The 9,611-nt window shown below is 31.9% G+C and overlaps 1 protein-coding gene across 2 annotated transcripts; it reads right to left on the reverse strand.

The window, feature by feature from the left end:
* Positions 1 to 1,447: 1,447 nt before the first annotated feature.
* On the reverse strand, positions 1,448 to 7,290 carry LOC112734365 (uncharacterized). 2 transcript variants are annotated; one of them, XM_025783639.3, is made up of 13 exons: positions 6,759 to 7,290; positions 6,520 to 6,656; positions 6,010 to 6,223; positions 5,729 to 5,815; positions 5,480 to 5,619; positions 4,844 to 4,924; positions 4,670 to 4,734; positions 4,295 to 4,467; positions 3,627 to 3,757; positions 3,440 to 3,527; positions 2,547 to 2,760; positions 2,319 to 2,419; positions 1,448 to 2,148 (listed from the first exon to the last, which is right to left on the reverse strand). In XM_025783639.3, the coding sequence occupies exons 2-13, from the start codon at positions 6,534 to 6,536 to the stop codon at positions 1,675 to 1,677; spliced, it is 1,785 nt and encodes a 594-aa protein (XP_025639424.1). In that variant the 5' UTR covers positions 6,537 to 6,656; positions 6,759 to 7,290; the 3' UTR covers positions 1,448 to 1,674. The 2 variants fall into 2 exon arrangements, with proteins under 2 accessions (XP_025639424.1, XP_025639422.1); XM_025783637.3 differs by having other exon boundaries at positions 6,520 to 6,678.
* Between the last annotated feature and the right edge of the window lie 2,321 nt (positions 7,291 to 9,611).

A 9,611-nucleotide genomic window follows, 5' to 3' on the forward strand; every position in this document is an offset into this window, starting at 1 on the left:
TATTTATTCTTTAGATGTGCAGTGCCTTTAAATCAATCTCGTTACATGTAAATCTTTTATAATAAATATTATTTTAAGAGAAAGTACGAGAAACTAATGAAATATTTGTACAATGTCTACAATAAAAGTTTAGGGAGTATTAGTGATATAACCATTAGTGTTACATTTTTCCATCAGCTGAAACTTTTGGGATGAGTGGTATCATGACATGATTTAGAGCTCTAAATCTAAAAGTTTAAGAGTTCGATCTTTGGGAATCAGTTTGGAAAATGTTCAGTTCTCTAATAGGACTCTTATTTTAATATTAACATTTTTTAACAATTAAACACATTTTTTTATATAATTAATTTGTAACAACTATACCTTTATACAGAACGGATAGTAAGAATGTTGACTTGTTGAGTGTATGAATATTGTTTTTTCTTTTCAACGTAAAGAAGATTTAGTAATAATAATTGAATCATTAGTGACGAAATAAATGAATGCAATTTTCAAAGCTCGGTTTTGATTGCAGCACACAATCATTGTTTTTTCCCACAGTATTTTCTAACTTCGTAGGCTAAGTAACTAAGGATTAATTTGTCGCTAATCCAAATTTTATTTAAAAATTTATTGTTATGCCAATAAATTATTGTATGTAAAGGCAAAATTATCTTGATTAAGAAACATCCAGAAACTGGATTGGATTGGACGCAGTCATAGAAGTTGAGTCGTGGCGGTCCATTATATTTCAACCATGCATTACTACAAAACGAACGACGCAAGCAGTAACAAAGTGCATTCAGAGATGAAGTGGTCGGAGATAGAAGCATCAAGATTTGGGTGCAAGGTTCATCCGAATAACAACCAACAACCAGGCGTTTGCGCTTCTTGCTTAAGAGACAAACTATCCAATCTCCACAGACCAACCCATTCTTCTTCCCGTAATTCTCCTCAATCCATTTCTTCTTCTTCTTCTGCGTCCAATGTGCTGGATTCCGTTTCATCATCAATTAGCTTCGGTGGTGGTTTTAAGAAGAGTAAGTCGGTTGCCTTTCCCTCAAGAGAAAGAGAAGCCAATGGAGATAACAGGCGCAGTAAGAAAAATAACCTTTGGTCCAAACTACTCAAACTCACAAGAAAGTTCCAGATATAGGCCTTTTTTGCATTCCAGGACCATCGGGAACCCTATGACCTAGGGCTTAAATTTTATTATTCTTGTTAATTTTAAGTTTTTTTCTATTATTCTTTTTAAAGCAGAACGTAAATCAAAATTGAATTCATCCTGTAAATTTTTTAATGATTCTCATCATCATTATATTACTTGTGGAGAATTTGATAGCTTGAATTTGACCGTGATAATCAAAATACAAATTATGGAGAATCTTTACAGCGATTGACAAGCGCAGCTGTGCGATTAAAAAATTATGAATACGCAACGGATCAAACATCTGCAAAGGCTATACAATTTGAACAATTTTCAAGTATGGCTTCTATGGATCATCATGCTCCATTCATATATGATTACTGTTCAAGTTTCTGTATGGCGGATCTATTTCCTTCTTTAGGCTACACTAGAGGACCAAGGTTAAACTAAGATTAGAAAGAAAGAATGGTAAGAACATCATGCAGCACTTTCACATTAATATACATGATAATATGGACTTGGGAATCCCAATATTGTATGGCTTCCAATTAATCCTCCTCGTTGTGAATAACTTGCTCTGCTGAAGGCTGTTTCAGTCTTTGGAAGATATCATCAAGGGATTCCGATGAGGAAGCACGGTTGATCTTAACTTCCAGTGGTTGCTGTATGGGTAAAAGCCACCTGGCTCCCATGTTGGCCTTGAAACTCCGAAAGCCTGTCTTCATTGTTTGCCATGTCGAGGCCAAACCCGCAGATGACACTCCAGCTGTATTGCCTGAATGAGTAGTATCACTGTGATCAAGCAAGGAAACCTTACTAGACTCAATATTTTTCTCTTCCCTCTTGGAGTTATATCTAGATGCCTGTTCGCTCTGCCGCCGGAAAGCAGCATACTTGCTGCTTATGGATTCCCTGCTAGAAGTATATCTCCTAGTCTCTTCCCTAGAAGTTTTAGGAAGACCTCCATCTGTTTCTGTATTTGTCAGACTGGAAGTTCCCCTCATTTCAACACTATTTTTCTCCTGAACAATATAATCTATAACATGAGTAAAACGCATAACCACAAAAAAAAAAAATATAATGTCATATCTTGAAGCTGTTGAAATCATGACAAGATTAAACTACATTCGGTACAAAAGATGAAAAAATAGATGAGATTGTTTCTTTCTTTCAAGGTGGCACGTGAACATACCATCAGACTGCTGGTAGATTCAACATCAATACCATTGAAATTCCTTGCTAGTGGAACTACTTGCTCACCAATTTTGCATCCTTGTTCAAGCCATGTCCGTTCTAAAAATAACACAATTCCACTATCAAGCATGAGTATCACAACATCCCAAATACAAGGTAAGTTTGCTAATTCAGATGCAATTTGTCATTTTTATTAACTCTAAGTAGAGGTTTAAAAAGAATATACCTTTCTGTAAGATAATTAATCCTGATGGGTCAAAACCATCCATATCTTCAGCTTCTGTTTTAAAAATATACCTCTTCCAACTTCCCAGAAAATCAAATATTCTGTCAAAGAAGTTGCTTGCAACCAAAAGGGTGTATATAACCATAATGAGTGGAAAGATTCTGTTAAACTTGTCTCCAAAGAAAGGGACAGCCTTATCAATGTTACCCATTCGCTGTAGTCAAGCACAATGCTTCAAATCAGATAAATGAATTAATAGGAACCAAAGGAATCAAACATGTTCTGATATGTAGCTGCCAATAATTTCAGTCTCTAGCTTATGAGACTAATTAATGACAAATTAATATTAAAAGAATAAAATCATATACTGTAAATACACAACAGATGCCACATGACAAATAAAATTCATCTAACTGGGATAATAAAAGAAAGGATTAAATAAAACATACTTTGGTCAATAAACTTAAATGACAAACTAGTTGAATGCAAATGAGGAATATATCATTTTCCACGTAGTACCCATCTACATAAAAGCGATAAAACCATTTAGGTATGTTGTTGATGTGAACATTTGGTTCTGTCTGGCTATAGAGCTTATAGTTTCTGAAGAGGTGTCATTTCTAGTGCTTTTTGAGATTTATACCTTCCCAAAATAAGCACTTTTGTTATGATGTATATTAATATAACTTATTCATAAGTTTTTTCAAAAATCCTTTCACATAAGCATTTAAATAAACTATTTAAGCGAACTTACTCTATGTAAAGCACCTAAGAACTACAGCCATGAAAATTGTGATGGGGTTACTGTGAAGTGATGATATACTATATGTGAAAGATATAGATCAGAGCATCAGAGTATACAGTAATGCATGAAACGTTGCTAAAATATTTACCTGTTCAAATACAGTTGTTTTGTCGGAACCAAGGCGAATGAGATTGAGAAAATTGTATGAGATAGGGGGTGCATAACGAGCAACCATGCTGGAACAAGAAAGAATACAAACAGTACTTACAAGATATCACTAGCAATTCAAGGAAAACAATAATATTCAATAATAATAATAATGAAACAAAACTTACGAGCATATCATAAGCAAGTTGACTGAACTCGTCTGTCTGGGTGTCAAAGAGTAAACCATCAACATTCCAATTTTGAACAAGGAGTAGTATGTGCAGATGCACATGTACATGAGAGGAACAAAAGCAAACACCTGTACACGATATTTAAGATATGCCATTTCATGCACCCTTTCAGAGAATAAACAAGAAATGTAAAATCTGGCTTCACTGTCTCCTCCCATTAGGTAGTTTTAGTGAAACCAACAAAATCATTCATCCTGTTGAATTTACAGTACTAATAACCTCAAGATTATCTTTATGTCAAATGTTTGACAGCATGAATCACTTGAGTAATGTTTATACAGTTGTGTTTGATGCTAGAAGCTAGAGTTTAGAACAAATGAATGAAACATTGAAGAGTGATTCGAAAAAGCAAATTTCAAATAATAATATAATATGGTAAAATGAAAATGTTTCATTAAAGCAAAGCCACGATAATATTCAATTAGAAAGAAGTTAATATAAGATATCGTAAGCTAACATTCAGATTGTTACATGATTTTCAATATTTTAAAATATCTTCACCAAAAAGCTTCTTTTGATAAGGTGGAAAAAAGATTTCAAATATATGTGCAGCATCTCAAGGTCCACATTTAGCACAAACAATTAATCTCTGAGTCGTAGTCTACCTGCACAAGCATCTCCTGTGTTCCAACGGATTTGATAAGAATTGAAAAAAGAGATAGATCAACACTAGGTAGAAGAGTTGCCTCTGCTAAAAGAATTGCAACAGACATGATACCAAATACAACAGCCAAGCCCCTCTCTACTTGCTTTCTTAAAATGCATCGCCATAAAAATTCTGCAATAAAACAACCATTTATTCAGAAGGCTGTGCCAAATGACTCTAATAAAAATATTCCATATTTTTACAAGCCAGGAAAATGTGTAAAATTTTCAAGGTATCTCTTGGGAAACTAATACAATCAACATTACTAGTCAAATTACTAAATAAAATTCCAGTTACAGGAAGAAAATATGTTAACAGTAAATCTCATAATTACCTAAAGTATCAACTAGAGATCCTAACTTGCCAGTCCTAGAAGGTTTAAAGCTTGAAATATATTTCCTGAAATGACAGCAGTAAAATGGCACAAGGTGAGCAGGACTAACCTTTAAAATATTACAGAAGGATAATTAGGTGGATAAAAGAAAGAGATAAAATAAAATAAAACAACCATCCGGTTGAGTTGCAGCGTTCGTAATTCTTTATCGTATCTTCCAACTCAAGGGCTTCCAGTACATAAGTCATATACTCACTGCAAAAGTAACCATATAAGGAAAATTCCAGGAGAACTAGTTGTAATGATGTAACTGAAAACAGAGATACAACTAAACAGTCAAGCTGCTAAATAAATTCAGTCAACACTGTGACTTGACTGCCAGAAGAAACAAATAAACAAAACAGATTAATAACCAATTACGGCTTTCAATTGATTATATATACATTGAAATATTTTATACATTTGAATAATTTCTAGCTTTGAACGCTTCAACGCAAATGCTAGAAGGTCTTTCATATTAACACATACAGCTTGGAAGCAAAACTATACACTGTTCATCATCCAAGTAGAACCAATCAACTAGAGCAATAACTGAAAGACTGATTACTCAAATAAGGTTAAAAAGAAAAAGAACCTAGTAGAAGTATTTGTAATGTGTGGTACAATCTAAAAGAGATTATTTTTAAACATACAACTAATGTTCTATTACTAGTTTATCCTCCTTGGAAGAATATATAGAACGCATGTAAAGGATTCAAGAGCAAATTTCCAAATAAACATACTTAGAATACTAAACTGATAATTGCTTACCTTTTATATCTGTAGTACTCCTCAGTAGCTCCCCGAAGATGACGTCTAAGTGTTGCCATTGACTTCTCATCAGTATCATAGTCCATATCATTTTCCCCTAATTGGCCACCTTGTGGTTTGAAGGATGGGTCTTCCCTAAACTGGAAAATTGAAGGAAACATACAGAGAAAGAGATCCAGTTACTATAAGCAGAACATATGGGTGAAACGGTAATCAGAATACTTAATCAAGGAATGAAAATCTCAATACCAATTGGGCTAGCATATTATCAATGACATCCATGTAAGGTCTCAATGGATCACGCTTGGATATCTGGTTGGACGTAGCTTGGGCAACCTACAGAAATAACATATCAAGTTTTAAATATAGGTTACGGACCTATAGGTTCAACTAATCAGTACAGAGAGGTTACTATTTTATTTACAAGTAAGAGATTAATAACATTTTCAAGCTTGAATATGTAGACTGGAAAGCAGAAAAGATTTAGAAATAGCAAGAGAAACTTTGCTTACAACATGCAATCTACTTACAACAATAGCATTTGAAAGTTCTTGATGAGCATTATCAAGTTCAACAGCCATTTTGGCAATCTTGTGGGAGAGAACTTTCTGGCGGATTGTCCAGTCAGCATGTCTCCAAACACTTTTGGGAATTTCACTTAGACCAAAGCCAAGAAGAAATGCACCTGTAACTAGTCCAAAGGTATTTGAGCAGGCCATGGCAAATCCCAAAAGACCTCCATGCCTGTTCAATAGAAACCAATCAAAAAAAATATTTGAAAAAACAAAATGGAGCTTCTTCTGAAACCTAAAGAATGCTTATCACATGTTAATTGGTCAACCATGATCATCATGTAAAACCATACTTATTGGGCAAAGGACATACATTCATATTTCCATGCCTTAAAGAAACCACACAAGGTGTGACTTATATGTAATCCTGTATTTCCATCTTGGTATAACTTGATATAACAAAAAATCTAGAATGCACTCATTTCTTGTGGCTCATATAACAAGTTTAAGAGGATAGTAAGAACAAACCATTTCTTGTGCATCATAATGAGAAGAACAAGTCCTACGAGGCCAATGGTTCCAACAATTAGATAGAAGACCAAGTTAACATGGACACTAGTCTTCAATCGCTGAGACACTGTGAAGTCCCCAGCATCTTCAAAACCCTGAATAAGGGGCACGACGGCCCTGCTCAGGACGCAATAATAATAATTGAAATGAGAAGAAGCACAAAGCAAATGATGAAATAAGAAATAGCAATGAATTACCAGGTAAGGAGAAAGGTGCTCCAATAAGACCAGCTCCAGAAGAAGGAAATGGGAGCAATATCATGGCGGGAAGATATGGTGGCCCAGATATCAGCGGGGACGAGGACGATGATGGAGAGGGAAGAGAACCAGGTGTAAGCGACGGTGAAGAGGACGTAGCGAGGGACGTGAGGGGCGGCGAAGTAGTTGAGGGTGAAGAGGACCAAGCCCGTCGTGAGCGGAAGCGAGATCAGGTAGAACACCCACATCTCGATCCCAAATCCCGATGCAGAAAGGGAACCCTGTTTCTTTCTGGTAGTAAACAGTGTCTCAATTGAGAGAAATGAACCTTCACCACCATTAAGCTACCGTCTTTTGCTTACTTATTACTTTACAAGGAAGGATTCCTCTTTGCCTGGCACCCACCTTGTAACCAACGCGTCACCACTCCCGAGACATGCCTAACGCCTTCTGCTCCACGGTTCAACCCAAAATTCAACTAGTCTCCCTTTACCCTTTCCTAGTTAAATCAAATGGTTTTCACCTTAAAATTGCTCTATAATTTATTTTTAATATGTATTTTATAGGGTAAAAAATGTAAATAAGCTAAGGGAGTGAGAAATTACGCAAATCCGCCAAATTGAAAATTGATTCACAAATGAGCTAAAATACATTATTATATAATTCGAACCAGGTTGGTTCGAACTACAAAAACACATAATTCGAACTAAGGTAGCTCGAATATTGATGGAACAAGTGATGCATAAAATTCGAACCTAGTTGGTTTGAACTAGGATTGAGAGTAATTCGAACTAGGTGAGTTCGAATTATACGTTTGGACGCTTCAGCAAGTAATTCGAACCTAGTTAGTTCGAATTAGTCAAAATTTGCCTTGAATAGTAATTCGAATGATGCTGTTAAAAAATTAATAATTTATTAAAAAAATTTATTAAAAAGTTTATTAAAAAAAATTAATAATTTAAAAATTAAAAAAATATATATTTTATTTTATACTTTAAAAAAAAGCTAACAAAATATTTAATTACGAGACTTTTTTAAAATATTAATGAGCTATCAATTCGAATTCCATATCATACTTTTCTGTCCATTTTTAATAGCTCATGAATATTTTTTAATAAATTTTTTTAATAATTTTTTTTTAAATTATACTACAAATAATATTTTATCCTATACAAAACAATTTAAAAAAATAGCTTAAAAAATGTTAGAAGTACTATAAAAATTTGTAATGTTCTAATAACTTAGGTAAATACATGAATGTACTCAAATTTTAAATAAAATATTCTACATAGTCAATAATAATTTAGAAATGAAAGAAAATATTTTATTCCATACAAAATAATTAAAAAATATATTTTATTCTATACAAAATAATTTTAAAAAATGGCTTAAAAGATGTTATGAGTACTATAAGTTTGTAATATTTTAGTGATTTAGGTAAATACATGATAAAAATATTTTTTCTTTAATTTCTAAATTATTAGTGACTATGTAGAGTATTTCTTTAATGTCGGACATTACATATTTTTATAGTACTTCTAAAATTTTTTAAGCCATTTTTAAAATTATTTTGCATAGAATAAAATATTTTTTTTGAGATATAATTTAAATAAATTTATTAAAAAATATTCATTAGCTATCAAGAATGGGCAGAAGAGTATTGTATAGAATTCGAATTGCTCACCATATAATTTGAATCAGAGTGATTCGAACTTCCACATGCGTAATTCGAATCATGTAATATCTCATCATATAATTTAAATAATTTTATTAAAAAATTATCATGAATATTTTTTAATAAATTTATTTAAATTATACCACAAAAAAATATTTTATTCTATGCAAAATAATTTAAAAAATGGCTTAAAAAATATTAGAAGTACTATTAAATTTGTAATGTTCTAATGACTTAAGACATTAAAGAAATACTCCACATACCATCAATATTCGAGCTACCTAACCAAATTATATAGTAATGTGCTTTGGCTCATTCGTAAAACAATTTTCAGTTTGGCGGATTTGCGTAATTTCGCAGCTCCTTTGACTTATTTACGTTTTTTATCCTATTTTATATTATATAATTTTTTTATTTTGGTATTTCTTTTTATATACATCATTTATTGAAAATTTAAAACATGGTTAGGTATTGAATATTGACATTTTTGTTAACTCAAATTTCAACTGTGATGTAATCATATAGCTAGCTGTTAATAAAAAAATATACTTCTAAAGTTCTCATTTTATTTTGTAAACAATAATAATTATTATAATTTAATTTTATTAGCTCATATAATTAAGGATTTATTTGGATGAATTTAAAAAAAAATTAGTGACTTTTTTTATAAAAATCCTTTAGAAAAATAAAAATAAATTTATATTTAAATATCTTATATAAAAATATTTTTTTATTTAATAATTATATTTAAATATCAAAATATAAAAATACTTTTTGTTTGTTTATTACATAATTTTATTATTAAAATTTTATCAAATACACTAAAAATAAAAAATATTGAAATTTTTTTTTCTAATAACATGTTGCTAGAATTATTTTAAAAGAAAATGAATCAATAAATTAATTCTTCCAAATATAGCAGTGAGTAGGCTAGAGTTTTGTAAGGCTTGTATCATATAACACTTGGTCCTATGCCATTTCTCCGATTATTAGCACCGCAGCCACATACGGTGAATGAAGATGTCAAAATGGCGAAGTGTCTTAAGGATTTGGATTCTTTAAAGTTTGAATTTCACTTTAGAGAGTAAAATATGATCTTTCACCATTATTTTATAAGTGGGACCAAGAATAAATATGAAAAAAAATTATTTAAGGATAGAAAATCACACTTTACCCTC

The sequence above is a fragment of the Arachis hypogaea genome, chromosome 3 (assembly GCF_003086295.3).
Source record: "Arachis hypogaea cultivar Tifrunner chromosome 3, arahy.Tifrunner.gnm2.J5K5, whole genome shotgun sequence".
Taxonomy (NCBI): Eukaryota; Viridiplantae; Streptophyta; class Magnoliopsida; order Fabales; family Fabaceae; genus Arachis; species Arachis hypogaea.

Bases quoted from the DNA above. Each gene is read 5' to 3' on its own strand.
- LOC112734365 (XM_025783637.3), bottom strand. From the start codon at position 7,006: ATGTGGGTGTTCTACCTGATCTCGCTTCCGCTCACGACGGGCTTGGTC. The intron at 5,816-6,009 runs GTAAGTAGATTG...TTATTTCTGTAG, and splicing joins AACTTTCAAATGCTATTGTT to GTTGCCCAAGCTACGTCCAA. The intron at 4,468-4,669 runs GTAATTATGAGA...GTTTTATTGCAG, and splicing joins ATCTCTAGTTGATACTTTAG to AATTTTTATGGCGATGCATT.